We start from the raw sequence: 20,874 nt of genomic DNA, 5'->3' as shown, positions 1-20,874 counted from the left end.
TAGTTATCATAGGCAGTCACATCCTGTGAGCTAATTAGGAAATTTAGTCTTTGCCATACAAGCACGTAACAAATATAATGATAAGAGTAACACTTAACAAATTATAATGGTAGTAATAGCGAACATGATATGAAAAGTAGATAATAATGATAATGATAGTAATAATGATAATGTTGGTGTTTGTTAAGCGCTTAATGCTGATTGCCAAACGCCGTTTTTAGCGCTGGGGTAGATACAAGGTAATCAGGTTGTCCCACATGGGGCTCACCGTCTTCATCCCCATTTTACAGATGAGGTAACTGAGGCACAGGGAAGTTAAATGACTTACCCAAGGTCACACAGCTGACAAGCGATGGAGCCGGGATTAGGACCTCTGACTCCCAAGCTCCTGTTCTTTCCACTAAGCCACGCTGAGGTGTCAGGGTTTGGTAATATCCATTTAGGGATGACCGGTAGAGTGGAAGTTGAACGGGATCCCGGGGCACGAACCGTATTTCCAGAGGCTCTTACTACTCTGACAGGGTCACAAGGCTGGGTGTTGGCTGGGAGTCAGAAGCAGCATGGCCAAGTGGAGAGAGCACGGACCTGGAGCCCTAGGACATGGGTCCTAACACCGGGTCTGCCCCATGTCTGCTGTGTGACTTTGCGTAAGTCTCTTTACTTCTCTGTGCCTCAGTTACCTCAGCTGTAAAATGGGGATCAAGACCGTGAGCCCCTTGTGGAACCAGGACTGTGACCAACTCATCTACCTTGCTTAGAAGTAGCGTGGCTTAGTGGAAAGAGCACGGGTTTGGGAGTCAGAGAACGTGGGTTCCAATCCCGAATCTACCACTTGTCTGCTATGTGACCTTGGGTAAGTCACTTAACTCGTCTGTGCCTCAGTTACCTCATCTGTAAAATGGGGATAAAAAGTGTGAGCCCCACGTGGGACAACCTGATTACCCTCTTATCTACCAGCAGCGCTTAGAACAGTGCTTGGCACATAGTAAGCGCTTAACAAATACCATTATTATTATTATCATTATTATTATCATTATTATTATTAGAACAGTGTTTGGAACGGGGCCTACTCTCGGGGTTACGACGGGGACGGCGACCCGGTGACTGCGGGACTCTCAGCTCTGAATGCCTTTGAGGGAAATCTAAAAAACGGTGACGGACATCCTTTTTGGATGAATCCAAACTTTGTGAGTGATTTTGCCTGTTTGGGGTTATAATGTCTGTGAGATGTGTTGCGCCGACAGGGATGAACAAAGAATTGCTTCTCTTCTCCAAGAAACAGAGGGTCTGGGGCAGGTGCTGGTGCTGTTTTCACCGAGCAACTTTGCCCAGGGATCTCACGGGTTCTCATTTATCTACTTGCTAATTTTCTTTCTTTTCTTTGTGATTCTGATGTTTTTCTAATGCCGGAGGGCAGACAGGAGCTTCCTGTCGGGTCCTTACGACTGCAGACCCGGGCATTTACAGTGGCCTGGGCCGACCTCCAAATCGCTCTTCCATGGGACATCATGGGGCGTTTAAATGATGGTATTTTCGAAACGGTCGCCGTAAGACCCCGTGACTACATGTGTAGCTATACAGGGGGCGTTGCCCTGTAAATTGGGGGAACTGAGGCAGCATGAGAGCGAAGCATGTCCCAGGAATTCCTTTCGATCCCGCGCCGCCTCAGCCTCCTCTCCCTGCTCACTTTCCCCCACGTGGACAGGGATGAACACAAATACATGCTAATCACCTCACCTTACCACCTGCAAGGATGCAACTTTTAACCCCAGAGGAATCTTGAAGATTCACTGGTCGGAAGAAATCATTAACCTGATAATGAATAGATAGGGGAGAGGCGAAATGGATTTTAAAGTGGTGATGAGGTGACAGTTGCAACTGCCTATTTGCCAGGAGAGGGAACAGATTTACAGAGCGTGAGCCCTGACTAAATTTTGGTGGCAGGTAAATGAGTTGAGTCTGTTTCCTTATTGCTGTGGAGTCGATTTTGAATTTTGTCCGAAGAGTGAAGCAAGCGGGCTCACTGCATCCTGGTCTCTGGGACAACTGTCAGGAACATTTCGTGCTGGCATTGGGTTTCCTCAATAACTGTTCTCGGGTGTTCCTGTCCGGCCTCAGCAAGATCACATAGACCTTGGGCCCAAAGATACAAAGCCAGGAGTCCAGCGCTGGAGGCCAAGATGGAGAAGATCTCCACGGCCACCATGGCCTTGCCCTTGGTGCTCAGGTAGGTGGGCAGGAAGGAGATCCAGACGCTGCAGAACACCAGCATGCTGAACGTGATGAACTTGGCCTCGTTGAACGTGTCGGGAAGATTCCGGGCCAGAAAGGCCACCGTGAAGCTGACCAGGGCCAGGAAGCCCAGGTAGCCCAGGACGCAGTAGAAGGCGGTGACGGAACCCTCGTTGCACTCAAGAACGATGTGGCCAAATTCAGCCTGTGCGTTGGAGTCAGGAAAGGGGGAACGGTCCCCAGCCAGATCCCACAGATGGTCACTTGGATCAGGGGCAGGCCGAGGACAACACAGTTAGACATTCGGGGCCCATCCATCCCCGGGACCTGCTCCCCGGCTTTGTGCCCGGAAGGCCAGGACCACTGTGATGGTCTTGGCCAGCACCGAAGCCACGGCCACGGAGAATATGATGCCAAAGGCAGTCTGTCGCAGCAGGCAGGACGCTGTGCTGGGACGACCGATGAAGACGAGGGAGCAGAGGAAGGAGAGCATGAGGGAGACGAGGAGGATGTAGCTAAGACCACGGTTATTGGCTCTGACGATGGGTGTTTCCCGGTGCTTAATAAAGATCCCCAGGGTCAAGGCTGAGATCAAGAAGAAGCAAAGAGCCGAACAAGCCAGCACAAACCCCAGGAGGCTCGTCATAGGAGAGGAAAGTATGACTTTAGGAAGGCAGCGGTCTTTCTGTGGATTGGATACTCATCTTCAGGGCACTTCACACACTCAGCTGCATCTGAAAGGGATAATGTTTTCTGTCGATATCGCCCAGTTATGCCCCAGGCTTTCACTAAGCTAGACTGTGAGCTCTCTATGGGTAGGGATTGTCTCTCTTTATTGCTGTATTGTAGTTCTTCAAACGCTTAGACAGGTAAAAGCTCAGTAAATACGATTGAAGGACTGGACCTGACCAAGCCCCCTGCTCGTAGCCAAGGACGACAGTCTCCATGTCGTAATTGCCTCAATCTCCCCTAATTGCTCACTGTTTACAATTTCAAGCCGTGAATAAGACGAGAGAATGGAGAGTTTGATACAGGTCGGGCCCGAAGGGGGGGGTTAATAACCCCAGAAAGATAGAGAATAACCCCAAAAAGATAGAGTTCAGTGTGTTTCTGGTGTATGGAGGGAAATATCAGAGCCACTGACCTCGTTAGGCCACTGCTATGGTGGGCGACTCTCCTGCAGCCCCTTACCTGTCCGGTTGGAGATCTTCGCCCTCTGGGCATGGGGCACAATCGTAGCAGCAGACCGCCCGTGCCCCTCCCTAGTTGCTTTTCTGTATCCAGGGAGGCAGCTTTTGCTGCACACAGAGCGGGGGTCTGAGCATCCCGGCGGGGAAGGAACAACACAGAGAAAGAGAATGATTTAGAGAGAGAGGAGAGAGAGGATGAGCGTGAGGGGACGCAGATTTCGGAGCACTGAGAAATGGCGAGAATGTGCTTGGCCCTTTGGGTACTACTTGGGGCATCTTCTTTACTGAGAATTGTGTGGGCAACGACCCTAAGCATTCAACCCTGCATGTCTGTTTTTAATGCCTTGTGCTTTTTCTTTCGAAAGATTGAAAACCACTGGATCAGCTTTCACATCACTTCATCAACCACGGAATATATAAACAAAGAAATGCTAATGTTCGGAATCCCTAGTTCATTTGCCATAACCTCCTCATCTCCAATCCAGCTCACCCAGAGCTGCCCAGCCTGAGTTCTCATATTTAGGGACTACAGAAATGCAAATATGGGAGTTGAGGAAATCTGGGGACGGTCCCTACCGGGGTTGTCCTCCTCCAGGTGCCCCCCATCTAGTTTGAAGACATTTTGCAGACTCTCAATCAACATCTGTCAGAGGAGACTCAATTCAGAGAAGCAGAGACCGTTTAGGGTGTGCTGTGGGTTCTTATTTGAGGGATGATGATATAGGGAGTCATTTCTGTCAATCCTTTCCCTTAAAATGATTGAACTGAGAGTCTGTTTCACCAATCCTCCTCAATGGGGGAAGGTGAGACAGGGAAAAACACATGAGGTAGGACGTATTTATGTAGGGGCGAGGGATAATACTAATGATGATGATATTTGTTAATAGTTTTCTATGTGCCAAGCACTGTTCTAAGAGCTGGGGTTAGATACAAGTAAATCGGGTGGACCACAGTCCCTGTCCCACAAAGGAAGACTAGAAACAGAGAGGCAGCTTGACCTGGAGGAAAGAATCTGGATTGTATCCTCACCCTGTGAGGACTGGAAGAAAGACATTGTTGGGGCCAAGGGGTTGGAACTAACCTATACCTTGGAATGCTAACGATTCCCTGTCCCTTAGCCACCCCTAAAAGAGATGGGAGTTGGTTTGCCAACATCACCGCACAACAGTAGGTTTGGGATTATCCATCAAGTAATCACACGCAAATCAGAGGAAAAGGGAAGGGTACTTGTCCCGCGAAATGAAGGCACCCTGACCCTTCCTGGAAAACCTGGAAATGGCCGTTGGCTGGTCAATCTGAGAGAGGCCTCCACCCCGAAATGCCAAGTTCCTTACCTCTTCGAATCTCTATTCCACTCGATAGCCTTTTCATTAATGGTGAAGTCGCTCCCCAAAGGAGCCCGGGCGTTAAATTCTCCCACCTTAATCTTCTCGCAGATATAGTATCCAGTTCTGCGAAAGTTTTAGAATGTCAAAGCTCAGGACGGCCTGGTTGTTTCCGCCAAAATGCCGCTCGTCCCCAGTGCTGGTGTTGAACCAGTGCGACTCAGGAAGGAGTGGAGCTGTCAGGGGGAGAAATGCCGATCATGGAGTGGGAATGGGCAGATCCTGCCCTGTGGGGTACTATTGAGGTCTCCCTCTTCACCAGGGCCGGAGCTAACTTCACCCATCTCCCCCCTCTCCCCTACCATGGAAGTTTAGAAAGAGAGGAGCCCCTCTCTGACCCACCGGATTTCCTTTCCCATCTCCTTAGAGTTTAATTTAGTGGCATTTGTTAAGCGTTTACTATGTGACAAGCTCTATACCAAGAGCTGGAGTAGACGTGAGGTAATCAGGCTCACAAAGGGCTCACAGTCTTATTTCCCATTTTTCAGTTGAGGTAACTGCTGCCCGACGTCACGTAGCAGACAAGTGGTGGAGCTGAAATTAGAACCCAAGTCCTCTGTCTCTCATGTCCATGTTCTTTGAACTAGGTCACGCTGCTTCTCTTAGTTGTTCCCTATTTAATAGCTTAATCATTCAGTGGCATAGATTGAGCACTTACTCCATGCTGAGCACTGCCCTAAGGATTTGGGAAAGCAGTATACCATAGAGTATGTCGACACGATCCCGGACCAAGAGGACCTTAAAGTCTAGAGGGCTAGCTAGTAGAGACAGTAGCCTGAGCCACCGGGAAAGGGTATGGTCCGACTTGGAGCGCCGAAGTGCCGAGGTGACACACGAAGCCAAGGGATTTCTGAGAATGAAAGTCTAAACAGCATGAACATTTGCAAATCTTCAAAGGATTGGAAAGCAGCGTGGCTCCGTGGAAAGAGCCCGGGCTTGGGAGTCAGAGGTCATGGCTTCGAATCACGGCCCTGCCACTTGTCAGCTGTGTGACTGTGGGCAAGTCACTTCACTTCTCTGTGCCTCAGTTGCCTCATCTGTAAAATGGAGATGAAGACTGGGAGCCTCACTTGCGAGATCCCGATTACCCTGGATCTACCCCATCGCTTAGAACAGTGCTCTGCACATAGTAAGCGCTTAACAAATACCAACAGTATCATTATTATTATTATTACTATTATCCTCAGTTCTCGCACCGCCGTTCTGGTTCTACCAACCCCTGCATTTCTGGACGGGCTCACAAGGATGAGAAGGCACAGAGCTTCCAGCGAGGGAATCTGATGTTTTTCCCCAGAGGACTGTGGGAGAAACCTACCTGCCATGGCAGAAGTCTCACGGTGTCTCCTGTCTCGGCCATTTCCATTTCTGACCTCAATAAGAACATTGCGTGGAGCACACGGGCCACTGCGTACACAGCACCGTACACGGTGTAACTCACGCCTGACAGCTGCAAATCTGCAAATATTTCAGGAATATCTTGACTGCTCTCATTTCCTTGGCAGACATTCACCTCTTCTGGTTCAAAGCTTCCAACAGGATATTGACAATGTAGATAAGCCTTCCAGAAATTCTTGAGATAAATGTCATCGGGGTATTTCAAAGGGTGAACCGTCTGGAGAAAATCCTGGAATTTAGGAATCTCACTGGTGTGGGTGGAAAATGACAAGGAGCCGCAGAAGGCAACATTTTGCCGTTCATAATCAATCCTGACGGAGACGTCCCAGTGAGCTGTGGTGATCCAAATCTTCCCAGATTCATCAACCATACTGAGAGTCCATTTAAACAAGAGGAGTGAGTCTATGTCTCCATAGATAATGGCCACGTTGACAAAATTAGAATCCATTTTAGTATACAAACGCCTTATTCCCATTGTTCCGTAGTATTTAGTTTCAGGAATCTGTTCTGTTAAGGCCACACAGACACCGTGTGTGGCCATCTCTCCCCTCAGGGTCCGGGCGAACCTTTCACCTTGAACATTATCGGAGACCACTAGGCTGACCCAGGTCCAACCAAAATGCACCAACAGTCGGACTATTCCCCGCTGCTGAGCGCTGTCCCTGGGGGCCATCTGGTAGAGGGAGGGGAACTGCCCCGAATCCCTCAGGTCGGCGTCAAAGGGGCCGTAAGTGATCTGGATGGAAACAACTCAGCTCAGTAATAGTTTCAAAGTCAGGATTTGGAGATACGAAGAAAACAATGTCAGCAGAGATTGAACTTGATTTCAAAGCAATATTTTTAATCTGCCAAATTCCCCTCAGTGTTTTCACTGTTCATTCCACAGTGAGGAAGACATAATAGACCACGTTCCAAGGCATAGAGAAATGGAAATTAACAAACGTGGACTAATAATGAAAGAGGACGAAACGGACACGGAGAGATGATAATAATTTTGGTATTTGTTAAGTGCTTACTATGTGCCGGGCACCGTACTAAGCACTGGGGTGCATACAAGCTAATCGGGTTGGACACAGATGCCGTCCCACGTGGGGCTCACAGTTTCCATCCCCATTTTATCGATGGGGTAACCGACGGCCAGAGAAGTGACGTGACTTCACCCAACGTCACACTGCAGACAAGCGGCAGAGGTGGGAGTAGAATTCATGCCCTACAGACTCGCAGGGCAGGGCTCTATCCGCTTAGATCGGACCCAGTGGAGCAGATTTGCTTCGTCTGAAGATCGGGGAAAATGAACTGAGATGCGGACTGCTCATCCTATACATTCAGGAGACGATTCTGTTCGTTTTGACTGAAATACGGAACCTTCCCTCTTCAATTTGCCAGCAGGGCAAATGACGGGACCCGGGGCCGAGCCGGAAAGTTTGGGTTTTACTAAGGATTTCGACCCTGGGGATGGTTCAGTGACAGCACTTGACACAGTGCTCTTTGCTTAGTACAGTGGTTGGCACATTGTAAGCGTTTAACAATACCACAGTGATTAATATTATTATTCAGGTACCGCGCCCAGCATGGCTCAGTGGAAAGAAAGAGCACGGGCTTTGGAGTCAGAGGTCATGGGGCTCTAAACCCGGCTCCGCCACTTGTCAGCTGCGTGACTTTGGGCAAATCACTTAACTTCTCTGTGCCTGTTACCTCATCTGGAAGATGGGGATTAAGACTATGAGCCCCACCTGGGACAACCTGATCACCTGGTATCCCCACCCAGTGCTTAGAAGAGTGCTTTGCTCATAGTAAGCACTTGACAAATACCATCATTATTATTATTATTGTTCACAGGCCCCATTCGGAGCAGTGGCAAATTCAGGCCAGGGCGGAGATCCCAGGGCCTCGGCAGCCGCACGGTCCGGCCTAGATCCTCCCGGAGGATTCATTCATTCATTCATTCAATAGTATTTATTGAGCGCTTACTATGTGCAGAGCACTGTACTAAGCGCTTGGGATGAACAAGTCGGCAACAGATAGAGACAGTCCCTGCCGTTTGACGGGCTTACAGTCTAATCGGGGGAGACGGACAGACGAGAACGATGGCAATAAATAGAGTCAAGGGGAAGAACATCTCCTAAAAACTGATGGCAACTAAATAGAATCAAGGCGATGTACAATTCATTAACAAAATAAATAGGGTAACGAAAATATATACAGTCGAGCGGACGAGTACAGTGCTGTGGGGATGGGAAGGGAGAGGTGGAGGAGCAGAGGGAAAAGGGGAAAAAGAGGGTTAAGCTGCGGAGAGGTAAAGGGGGGATGGCAGAGGGAGTAGAGGGAGAAGAGGAGCTCAGTCTGGGAACGCCTCTTGGAGGAGGTGAGTGTTAAGTAGGGTTTTGAAGAAGGAAAGAGAATCAGTTTGGTGGAGGTGAGGAGGGAGGGCGTTCCAGGACCGCGGGAGGACGTGACCCAGGGGTCGACGGCGGGATAGGCGAGACCGAGGGACGGCGAGGAGGTGGGCGGCGGAGGAGCGGAGCGTGCGGGGTGGGCGGTAGAAAGAGAGAAGGGAGGAGAGGTAGGAAGGGGCAAGGTGACGGAGAGCCTCGAAGCCTAGAGTGAGGAGTTTTTGTTTGGAGCGGAGGTTGACAGACAACCACTCGAGTTGTTTAAGAAGGGGAGTGACATGCCCAGATCGTTTCTGCAGGAAGATGAGCCGGGCAGCGGAGTGAAGAATAGACTGGAGTGGGGCGAGAGAGGAGGAAGGGAGGTCAGAGAGAAGGCTGACACAGTAGTCTAGCCGGGATATAACGAGAGCCCGTAACGGTAAGGTAGCCGTTTGGGTGGAGAGGAAAGGGCGGATCTTGGCGATATCGTAGAGGTGAAACCGGCAGGTCTCGGTAACGGATAGGATGCGTGAGGTGAACGAGAGAGACGAGTCAAGGATGACACCGAGATCGCGGGCCCGAGAGACGGGAAGGATGGTCGTGCCATCCAGGGTGATAGAGAAGTCTGGGAGAGGACCGGGTTCGGGAGGGAAGATGAGGAGCTCAGTCTCGCTCATGTTGAGTTTCAGGTGGCGGGCCGACATCCAGGTGGAGACGTCCCGGAGGCGGGAGGAGATGCGAGCCTGAAGGGAGGAGGAGAGGACAGGGGCGGAGATGTAGATCTGCGTGTCATCTGCGTAGAGATGGTAGTCGAAGCCGTGAGAGCGAATGAGTTCACCGAGGGAGTGAGTGTAAATGGAGAACAGAAGAGGGCCAAGAACTGACCCTTGAGGAACTCCAACAGTTAAAGGATGGGAGGGGGAGGAGGCTCCAGCGAAGGAGACTGAGAATGACCGGCCAGAGAGGTAAGAGGAGAACCAGGAGAGGACAGAGTCCGTGAAGCCAAGGTGAGATAAGGTATGGAGGAGGAGGGGATGGTCGACAGTGTCAAAGGCAGCAGAGAGGTCAAGGAGGATTAGAATGGAGTAGGAACAATTGGATTTGGCAAGAAGGAGGTCATGGGTGACCTTAGAGAGAGCAGTCTCGGTAGAGTGGAGCCTGCTGACCCCCGAAGGCCGTTTCACCTTTGAACCCTCGGCTCCACCAGGATCCCTGAAACTAACCCTCGCCGAAACCACGAGAAAGGCTCCGTTCCCTCTTCTCCACACCCCGACCCGCAGCTCGGGGACCAGACCCCACTTGCAATCTCCTCGTGCACAACGGATCAGCACAAGGTTCAGCCGAGCCCTGTCCTCTCTTCTCCATCGCCCGGAGGGAAGACTGGGAAACCAGGATTCCAGGACAGTAAACGGATTTCCAGCCTCTCCCTCTTCAATCTGTCCCTGCCCCAGAACCACACCAATATTTCACCCCGCAATAGTCACCAAGGAGGATCTGGAAGCAAAGGAGCAAAGAAAAGGCAGAAAGACACATGCTAATGCTAGAAATACATTGATATGGGAGGAGATTTCCAGATGGAGAAGTGACGGGCCAGAAACCACGACTCTGGGAACCTGTAGAAAGTTTAAGAAATTCTAGAAGTGATTGTCCAGACGCGGGTTTGTGGAAAGAAACTGAGGGATATGCTCTTGGAGGAAGCAGAGACGGAGGTTGTGTTTGGTCACCTTCTCCCGCCACAGAGAGTCTTTAAGGACACTAATTACAAATGAGCTGAGGTCTCTTACCTGGGGGAGCTTGTGGAATCCGAGGATATTGGTCATGGCCAGGGACAAGGAGGCTTTGACCCCACCGATAACGGCCACCAGCTTGCGCCGCGCTTCGCAGTTGTAATTGGGAACTGTCCGGCCCGCGCCCGAAAGCAGGATTAGAGACTGTTCCACGGCCAGCCTCTCCCGGAATAAATTATCGGAGATGTGGAATCCCAGGGAGATGTTGGGCAGGAGGCTGGGGTCTTTGTTGATCTGCTCCACGGCAAACACCAGGGCCAGGACGTGTTGGTAGTGTTTGCCAGCGCGGCTGCAAGGAGAAGGGGGAAATAGGGACTTGGACCCAACCTTCGGTGTAAGAGGGTTTCGGGGTGACGTGAAGACCTGCTCGGTCAGAGGCTAAGACCTGGGGATCGGTAGAATTAGAGAGGATGGGGAAATCAGTGGCTTAGAGGTCTTGGGGGCTGGGGTCTTTGCACATTAAGCAGAAGCATCACCCCATCATTCATTCACTCGATCTCTCCATCAGTTGTATTTATTGAGCGCTTACTGCGTGCAAAGCACTGGACTAAAAGCTTGGAAGAGTACAGTGTAACAGAGTTTGGGAGGCACGTTCCCTGGACCTAAAGAGTTTACCGTCTAGAGGGGGAGACCGATAGTCTTGTAAATCCATCAATCACGGATATGGACGGGCGTGCTTTGGGGTTGCGGGAAGGAGGGGTGAATAAAGGGAGCAAATCCAAGAGTCAGAAGGAAGAGGGAGGCTATCTCTGAATCACTGAGCCACAGCCTGGGGGACGGTTGAGAAACGGCCGTAATGAGCTCCCCTGTAGATGCTGCTGTCTGCTCTCTGGCATTGGAAACCCACCCGTTTCTCGGAGGACAGAGAAAAACCACAGAGAGCCGTTGGACCAGAGAGAACTCTCACACGGCTGCTCAGTAAAAACAGACCATTTCCCAGCCTCTCTATCCATCAGAGAACAGAAACAGTTCCCTGCTCATCCCCTTCCGCCCGTGTTGCCAAGTGCAGGAAAAAAGACACTTACACAAATTTTGTATTGAACCAAGAAGGATAGCTGGAAAAGCTTGGTGGAATACCTGAAAATATATTCAGAGAGAAGAGCCCTCCAATCACCAAGTCCCCGTCTTTGTAGTAGCCCCGAGAAAAGTCCCTGAGCAAGGAGCATTGGTTCCCGGACACCGAGAAGGGAGACGTCAGGAGCCAAATCCACAGCAGCAGTAGGAACAGCATCCGAACCCCTTCTCCCTGCCTTAGAGCTGTAGCCCTGAGCTTCCCTGAGCTGAGGACGATGCTGAACCCCAGATCACCTAGGTGCCCCAGTCCCATTCGGAAGGGAAGTTCCCTGCCAGCTGAAACGTCCCCTTAAGGGAGGCGGCACAGACTCAGAAACAGACTCGCCCAGGCAAACAGTCTGAGTCCTAGCCAGCCCCAGCTCGGAGCTGTTCAGAGAGTTTTTTATAGGCTCTGGGCTGAGACGGTGTGAAGAGATGTTTTCGCAGGCGCCAGGTTTTCTTGTTAGTGAAGCGGACTGGGGGGGGGGGGCGGCCCCCCCTCCCCTTCTGCTCGATTAGAGACCACTCCCCGTCCCCACGGCCAGAACGACTCTAGGGAACGTTCCTGCTGAGGAGGTCTACACCTGTGTCCTTGTTTCTATTTCCAGAGTCATAGGGAACAAACTATCTCCCTCCCTCCCTTCCTCCCTCCCCAGAGAGCATAGAGAAGCAGCGTTTCCTAGGCGATAGAGCACGGGCTTGGAATCAGAAGTTCTAGTCCCGGCTCTGCCACTTGTCTGCCGTGTGACCTTGGGAAACTCACTTAGCTCCTCTATGCCTCGGTTACTCATCTGTAAAATGGGGATTAAAACTCTGAGTCCTACGTGGGAAGGGGATTGAGACATACTGATGGAACCAGCCAGGAAATCCGGAGCTATAGTACACTGAATTTTTAGTTTGGGGATTGGGCTAAATTCACATAAGTGAAGGTGGGAGAGTCTTATTGCGAGGCTTTTGTGGGCAATGGCTTGACCATTAATGAAGAGGTTATCATTTGGGAAAACAGCTTCAATTAGCTAGGAAAGGGACAGTCCTGGGTGTGAGGGCCATTCTGGGGCCATTCTTCCAAATGCTAATACTCTTCTCTCTCTTGTGTGTGTGTGTTTGGGTGGGTGGGTGTATATCTGTCCTATCTTAATGCTCAGGCTTCACACTCTATTTGCAGCGAAACTTGCCCCCCTAGATTAGAGGGAAAAGGGGGGGGGGGGGGGGATGACCATCTGCTGCTACGAGTTTGACTCTTGCCGAGCGGGGGAGATCTCCATCCAGACAGGTAATAATAATAATAATAATAGTAATATTTATTGTGTAAGCGCTAGGGTGGATACAAGCAAATCGGGCCAGACAGAGTCTCCGTCCCACTTGGGGCTCATGGTCTTAATCCCCATTTTACACATAAGGTAACTGAGGCACGGAGTAGTTAAAAGACTTGTCCAAGGTCACACAGAAGAGAAGTGGCAGAACATGGAGTAGAACCCAGGTCCTCTGACTCCGAGACTCATGCTCTTTCCATTGGGCAACGCAATTCCTGGCCGGCCAGCTCTTATTTCTCACCAGGCATTTTTTCTGGACTTTTCAAACTCTTATACTGTAGTTCCTTACATCAGGTTCTCCTGCTAGACCTCTGCCTCTTGGGCTTGATTTCCTCAAGTTTCCCATAATCAGAATTATTTCTGAGGTATTGTCACCTGTGACTGATAATTTCTATTCTATCAACCAAATCCGGGCCTGAATCCATGGGTTCAAACATTATTCTTTTGGGGGATAAACTCCTTACGAACAGGGACTGTGTCACCTATTAGCACCTACGACTGGCCCTGCATGAAGTCCTCCCGACTCTGCCCCTTGTCAGCTGTGTGACTGTGGGCAAGTCACTTCACTTCTCTGTGCCTCAGTTGCCTCATCTGTAAAATGGAGATGAAGACTGTGAGCCTCGCGTGGGACAACCTGATTACCCTGTATCTACCCCAGAGCTTAGAACAGTGCTCTGCACGTAGTAAGCGCTTAACAAATACCAATATTATTATTATCATTATTATTAAGTGGGTGGTGACGAAATGCCACTACCACGCTGCAATAGGAAGAAAGCATTCTAGGGGGTATCGTAGCTGCTATTGGAAAATAGATGCAAACTATTGGTTCGATCGCATTTATTGAGCGCTTACTGTGTGCAGAGCACTGTACTAAGCGCTTGGAAAGTACAATATCGGCAACAGAGAGAGATAATCCCTACGCAACGACGGGCTGACAGTCTAGACGACTGTAGTTGCAGAAGCCGAGATCCAATTCCCACTGAAAATATGTCTGTTTTTCCTGTGAACCAGGAAGCAGCACAGAAAAAGTGTGGGAGATATTTAAGCACAGGACTTTCCCTTTCTGATGCGGCTGAGTGTGGGACGTGCCCCGAAGATGAGTATCCAAATCCACAGAAAGACCGCTGTCTTCCTAAAGTCGTCACTTTCCTCTCCTATGACGAGCCTCTAGAGATTGTGCTGGTCTGTCCGGCTCTTTCCTTCTCCCTGATCACACATAGGGATCTTTATCAAACCCCGAGACACGCTCATCGTCCGAGCCACAACCGCGGCCTCAGCTACATCCTCATCTCATTCCTGCTCTCCTTCCTCTGCTCCCTCATCTTCATCGGCCGCGCCAGCACAGCGTCCTGCCTCCTCCGGAAGACTGTCTTTGGCATCATATTCTCGGTGGCCGTGGCTTGGGTGCTGGCCAAGACCATCATAGTGGTCCTGGCCTTCAGGGCCACCAAGCCGGGGAGCAGGTTCCGAGAATGGATGGGTCCCCGAATATCTAACTTTGTCATCCTCATCTCCTCCTTGAACCAAGTGACCACTTGCGGGGTCTGGCTGGGGACCTCTCCCCTTTCCCTGATTTCAACTCGCAGGCTGAATTTGGCCACATCGTTCTTGAGTGCAACGAGGGCTCCGTCACCGCCTTCTACTGCGTCCTGGGCTACCTGGCCTTCCTGGCCCTGGTCAGCTTCACAGTGGCCATTCTGGCCCGGAATCTTCCCGACACGTTCAACGAGGCCAAGTTGATCACGTTCAGCATGCTGGAGTTCTGCAGCGCCTGGATCTCCTTCCTGCCCACCTACCTGAGCACCAAGGGCAAGGCCATGGTGGCCGTGGAGACCTTCTCCATTTTGGTCTCCAGCGCTGGGCTCCTGGGTTGTATCTTTGAGAGAGTCCCTATCCCGCGTCGGGCTCACAGTCTTAATCTCCAATTTTACAATTGAGAGAACTGAAGCCCAGACAAATGAAGTGCCTTGACCAAGGTCACACGGCAGACAAGTGGTAGAGCCGGGATTAGAACCCAGATTCTTCTGATTCCCAGATCCTTGCTCTATCCACTGTTCTAAGCCCTGGAGTAGATACAAGGTAATCAGGTTGTCCCACGTGGGGTTCACATCTTAATGCCCATTTTACAAATGAGGTAACTGAGGCACAGAGAAGTTAATTGGCTTGCCCAAAGTCACAGCAGACAAGTTGCGGAGCTGGATTAGAAACCACGACCTCTGACTCCCAAACCCGTGCTCTTTAGTGTGGCTCAGTGGAAAAGAGCCTGGGCTTTGGAGTCAGAGGTCATGAGTTCGACTCCCGGCTCTGCCACTTGTCAGCCGTGTGACTGTGGCCAAGTTACTTAACTTCTCTGTGCCTCAGTTACCTCATCTGTAAAATGGGGATTAACTGTGAGCCTCACGTGGGACAACCTGATTACCCTGTATCTACCCCAGCACTTAGAAGAGTGCTCTGCACATAGTAAGTGCTTAACAAATACCAACATTAAGCCACGCTACTTCTCTAAATTCACCCTCCCCTTCTCACCGGAGGCCTAGGATCACCCTTCGGGGAGGGGTCTGCCAGAGGAAAAGACCCCAGCCCCCCGACTCCTTCTTCCCCAGCCTGGGCACCCGAAGCCTGGAACTGCACCGGGCGAGGAGACAGAGACACCCTCATTTCCCCTCTTCCCCACATCCGTGCACCGGGAATTTGGGACTGCACGAGAAAGGACTCGCCAGTCCTTCCACCATCCCTACCCTTAGTCCACCGGGATCCAGACACCCTTCCAGGAAGCAGGACAGGGAATCACCGAGACGATAACACCGTTTTATCAATCCCCCCATTAACAACTAACGACCTGATAACGCCCACCCATTCACTCCGGACAACTGTTCTAATGACTTCTAATCTCAGGATCGGGATTTGTGGATTCCCCCCTACCTGGGAGCTGCTACATCGCCACGTACTGGGCTCTACAGATCAACTGCTGCATTTTATACATTCAGTCGTATTTATGGAGAGCTTATCCTGTGTAGAACACTGTTCTAAACCGTTGGGAGAGTACTCTGAAGCAGCGTGGCTCAGTGGAAAGGGCTTGGGAGTCAGAGGTCGTGGATTCTAATCCCGCTCCGCCACTTTTCAGCTATGTGTCTAGGGGCAAGTTGCTTCACTTCTCTGTGCCTCAGTTACCTCATCTGTAAAATGGGCATTAAGACTGTGAGCTCCCATGTTGGACAACCTGATTACTTTGTATCTCCCCCAGCGCTTAGAACAGTGTTTGTCACATAGTAAACGTTTAACATATTCCATTATTATTACACTGTGCCATCTGGAGGTGGAGAGAAGACCTGAATATAAATAAAAATTACAGATAGGGACATAAGCGCTGTGGGATTGGGTGCGGGGGGGTGGTGAATAAAGGGAGCAAGTCAGAGCGAGGCAGACGGGAGTAGAAAAAAAGGAAAAGAGGGCTCAGTCAGGGAAGGCCTCTTGGAGGAGATGTGGCTTCAGTAAGGCTTTGAAGGTGGGGAGACTTTTGGTCTGTCAAATATGAAGAGGGAAATAATAGTAATAGAAAGGCATTCCAGGCCAGAGACAGGACGAGGACGAGGGGTTGGCGGCAAGACAGACGAGATCAAGGTACAGTGAGTGGGTTGGCAATAGAGGAGCGAAGTGTGCTGGCTGAGCTGCAGTAGGGGAGAAGGGAGGTGAGGTTAGAGAAGCAGCGTGGCTTAGTGAAAAGAGCCCGGACTTGGGAGTCAGAGGTCGTGGGTTCTAGTCCCGGCTCCACGCTTGTCAGCTGTGTGACTTTGGGTAAGTCACTTAACTTCCCTGGGCCTCAGTTACCTCATCTGTAAAAGGGGGGTTTCGACTGTGAGCCCCGTGTGGGACAACCTGATGACCTTGTATCTAACCCAGCGCTTAGAACAGTGCTTGATACATAGTAAGCGCTTAACAAATACCAACATTATCATTATTATTAAGAAGGAGCCCTATCCCCATCATCCTGCCCAGGTGCCAGCTCTCATCCTTCTCCCCCTGCAATCCTTACCATCGGTGTACCATTTATTAAAACCCAGCCCACACACTTCGCTCCTCTAGTGCCAGTTTACTCCCTGTGCCCCGATCTCGTCTATCTCACCGCCGATCCTTTTTCCACTCCGCCTCCCTCCATATTCTGCAGACCACCATTCTCCCCACCTTCAAAATATTATTGTCATACCTTCTCCAAGACGCCTTTCCCAATTAAGCTCTCTTCCCCCCAGCTCCCTCTCCCTTCTGCATCGTCTCTGCATTTGGATCTGTAACCTTTGGGCATGTGATAATCGCCCCAGCCTAGACCTCGTCATACTTATGTACTATCTTTAAGTTATAGATTACATATTACTTATTTATATTGATGTCTGACTCCCCCTGTAAACTCGCTGTGGGCATGGAATGTGTCTGCTAACTCTGTTGTATTGTTCTCTCCCAAATGCTTAGTACAGTGCTCTTCACATAATAAGCGCTCAATAAATGCCATTGATGAATTGGCTCAGCCTCTACCTTGGTTCAAGTTCTAGTACGTTTAGCTACAGAAGCAACCAATATGCTGAGATGCTTGGAACTCTTTTTTTTTATTTAATTAGGTAGAACACAATGTCCAGGCAATAGGTTAAGTCATAACTGAGATTTGCCCTGACCGAATATATCCCACGATTCTCGAATCGTTCAGTCTGTTATCAGCATCAGCATCAATAATAGCGATATTTGTTAAACACTTACTATATGTCAACCACTGAGCTAAGCAGTGAGGTAATCAGGTTAATAATCAAGACAACAATACGATAATCAGGTTGGACTCAGTTGGTTTCCCCACACACAGAGGTAACGGCTTAAGAGTATTGAATCCCCCATTTTGCAGATGGGGAAACTGAAGCACAGAGAAGTAAAGTGACCCACTCAAGGCCACACATCAGAGAAGTGGCAGAATCCAAGTCCTCTTATTCTCAGGCCCATGCTCTTTCCACTAGAACAATATTATTATTGGCTTGATCAAAATCGATCGATGGTACCGGACTTGGAACTTCTGGGCTCTGCTGCTCTCCTGTGGACGTTTGCTACCACTACCAATGTCATCGAGCCCTGTCTTTTTGGGTCAGTTTCCTAATCTTCCGAGATTGCAAATACCGGCAGACATTTTTGGAGGCTACTCTGCCTCAAACTACCGAAGAACGAAAGGAGGGACTTTCCGAATCCCAACTCTTCCCAAATCCCAAATGGCGCAGACCCTATATAAACTTGAGTTACCAGACTAAGACATATAGGCTTTTTTAAAATCATATGTTCCACACACTGTACTAAACCCTGGGGTAGATATAAACTAATCAGGTTGGACACAGTCCATGTCCCACATGGGGTTCACGGTCTCAATCCCCATCTCAGAGATGAGGTAACTGAGGCTTAGAGAGGTGAAGTGATTTGCCAAAGATCACACAGCAGACATGTGGTGGAGCTGGAATCAGAACCCAGGTCCTTCTGAATCCCAGGCCCATGCTCTATCCACTAGGCGACATCGCTTCAGTTTTCTACAAAAATAGGCTTCCAGTTTTATACAATAAAGGAAGAACTATCACAAATATTTTTCTAATAGCGATAGTATCTATTGAGCACCCTCTGGGCCTAATACTTGCACTGAGCAGTTGGCAAAGTACAAGATAAAGAAGAGACACATCCTCTGTCCCCAAAGAGCTTATTCTCTAATGGAGGAGTCAGGCAGAAAAAATATTAACATCTCGAGTAAATAAAAATATAACTGAAGTACTGACAATGGGTGTAAATGAATGCATGTGTTGGAAATGGTTGGGGAAAGCAGTCCAAGAAATAGTAATAATAATACTATTAACAGATTTTCTCCCGGACTGGGGCTGAGTAGAAAGAGCCTGGGCTTGGGAGTCAGAGGTCATGGGTTCGACTCCCGGCTCTGCCACTTGTCAGCTGTGTGACTGTGGGCAAGTCACTTCACTTCTCTGGGCCTCAGTTCCCTCATCTGTAAAATGGGGATTAACTGTGAGCCTCACCTGGGACCCCCTGATGACCCTGTATCTCCCCCAGCGCTTAGAACAGTGCCTTGCACATAGTAAGCGCTTAAGAAACACCAACATTATTATTAGTACAGCGCTCTGCACCCAGTAAGCGCTCAATAAATAGGAATGAATGGAACGCCATCCCCAGAGACGCTCAAGAGCAGCAGGGACCGCCCCCCGCCGGGGGGGAGCGGGGACATGCGCATGCGCGAGACGAGGACGGGGACGCGCGCCCGTGGGGAGCGTGCGCGCGCCCGGCTGTGCGTGACGAGGCAGGAACGTATGACGTAAGACGTTCTCGGGGCGCCCCGGCGGGAAAAAGGCAGGTTGAGCGGGAGAGCGTCGGCAGGAGGAACCGCCTGGGCGCCGGCCGGTCACGGGTTCGAATCCCGACCCCGCCTCCTGTCTGCTGGGTGACCTTGGGCGAGTCGTTTCACTTCCTCTGTGAATGGGGGGTGGACACCGTGAGCCCCCCCCCCCCCGGCGCTTAGTCCAGTGCCTGGCACATCGTCAGCACCTAAAAAATACCATCATTTTTATAATTATTAAGGGGAGGGTGGAGAAGAATGGGGGGGGGCCCGGGTGGTGACGTCATGAGGTCTGCTCTTCCTTAAACATTTTAATAATCAATAATGATGGTATTTATTCATGCAATCGCATTTAGTGAGCGCATGCTGGGTGCAGGGCACTATATTAAGCGCTGGGAAGACCATTAATTCATTCAATCGTATTTATTGAGTGCTTACTGTGTGCCCGGGCACTGTACTAAGCGCTAGGGAGAGCATTCATTCATTCAGTCGTATTTATTGAGCACTTACTGTGTGCAGAGCACTATACTAAGCGTTGGGGAGAGCATTCATTCATTCAGTCGTATTTACTGAGCACTTACTGTGTGCAGAGCACTGTACTAAGCGCTGGAAAAAGCATTCATTCATTCAGTCGTATATTTACTGAGCGCTTACTGTGTGCAGAGCACTATACTAAGTGCCGGGGAGAGATCCATTCAGTCATATTGAGCGCTTACTATGTGCACAGCACTATACTAAGCACTGGGGAGAGCATTCATTCATTCAATCGTATTTACTGAGCGCTTACTGCGTGCAGAGCACTATACTAAGCGCTGGGGAGAGTATCCATTCAATCCTATATATTAAGCTTTTACTGTGTGCAGAGCACTGTACTAAGCGCTGGGAATGTACAGTTCGGCAACAGAGAGAGACAATCCCTTCCCCCCAAACGGGCTCACAGTCTAAAAGCAGTGTGGCCTTGTGGATAGATCCTGGGCCTAGGAGTTTGAAGGACCTGGGTTCTAATCCCAGTTTTGCCATTTGTCGGCTGGGAGACCTTGGGCAAGTGACTTCACTTCTGTGGGCCTCATTTACCTCATCCACAAAACGGGAATGAAGACTGTGAGCCCCATGTGCGACAGGGACTACGTCCAACCTGACTAGCCTGTCTCCAGTACAGTGTCTGCCACATAGTTTTTATGCTACTTATTAAGCACCTACTATCACAGTATTTATTCTTAAACGCTTACTATATGCCAAACACAGTTCTAAGCGCGGGAGTAGATCCGAGGTAATTAGGTTGTCCCGCATAAGGCTCACAGTCTTAATCCCCATTTTACAGATGAGGTAACTGAGGCATGGAGAAGTTAATAACTGTGGTATTTGTTAAAAGCTGACTATGTGCCAGGCATTGTAATAAGCACTAGGGTGGGTATGAGCAAATCGGGTTGGACACGATCCCTGTCCCACGTGGGGCTCACAGTCTCAATCCCCATTTTACAGGTGAGGGAACTGAGGCCCAGAGAAGTGAAGTGACTTGCCCAAGGTCATACAGCCGGCAAGTGGTGGATCTGGGATTAGAACCTATAACCTGACTCCCAGACCCGTGTTGTATCCACTACGCCTTACTGCTTTGCACTTATTATGTGTCAAGCACTGTTCTAAGCGCTGGGAAAACCGTGCTTGGCCCATAGTAAGCGCTTAACAAATACCATCATTATTATACAAGCTAATCAGGTTGGACACTATCCCTGTCCCACATGAGGCTCCCAGCCTGAGGGGGTGGGGAAAAAGAATATGTAATCCCTATTTT

At 50.0% G+C, this 20,874-nt stretch overlaps 1 protein-coding gene and 2 pseudogenes across 1 annotated transcript; 1 reads left to right on the top strand and 2 right to left on the bottom strand.

Annotated features, from left to right (window-relative positions):
* Positions 1–1,834: 1,834 nt before the first annotated feature.
* Positions 1,835–4,065, bottom strand: LOC100075236 (annotated as a pseudogene).
* Positions 4,066–4,899: 834 nt separating this feature from the next.
* LOC100092372 (vomeronasal type-2 receptor 26-like) lies at positions 4,900–11,817 on the bottom strand. The gene is made up of 4 exons (XM_029054181.2): positions 11,387–11,817; positions 10,359–10,650; positions 6,123–6,938; positions 4,900–4,983 (listed from the first exon to the last, which is right to left on the bottom strand). Exons 1-4 carry the CDS (start codon positions 11,686–11,688, stop codon positions 4,900–4,902), a joined length of 1,494 nt encoding a protein of 497 aa, XP_028910014.1. The 5' UTR covers positions 11,689–11,817.
* Positions 11,818–13,714: 1,897 nt separating this feature from the next.
* LOC114807789 lies at positions 13,715–16,958 on the top strand (annotated as a pseudogene).
* Positions 16,959–20,874: the final 3,916 nt, after the last annotated feature.

This window comes from Ornithorhynchus anatinus, chromosome X4, assembly GCF_004115215.2.
Source record: "Ornithorhynchus anatinus isolate Pmale09 chromosome X4, mOrnAna1.pri.v4, whole genome shotgun sequence".
NCBI lineage: Eukaryota > Metazoa > Chordata > Mammalia > Monotremata > Ornithorhynchidae > Ornithorhynchus > Ornithorhynchus anatinus.
The sequence above is the reverse complement of the archived record's forward strand: the minus strand, read 5'-3'. Positions and strand labels throughout refer to the sequence as shown.

What these genes read in the sequence shown, in the direction of transcription:
- LOC100092372 (XM_029054181.2), bottom strand. Translation starts at nt 11,688, where the DNA reads ATGGGACTGGGGCACCTAGGTGATCTGGGGTTCAGCATCGTCCTCAGC. An exon ending in GATTCCACAAGCTCCCCCAG is followed by an intron (nt 6,939 to 10,358) that starts GTAAGAGACCTC and finishes GTTTCCATCCAG; the next exon opens with ATCACTTACGGCCCCTTTGA. An exon ending in TGAGACTTCTGCCATGGCAG is followed by an intron (nt 4,984 to 6,122) that starts GTAGGTTTCTCC and finishes TCCCCCTGACAG; the next exon opens with CTCCACTCCTTCCTGAGTCG.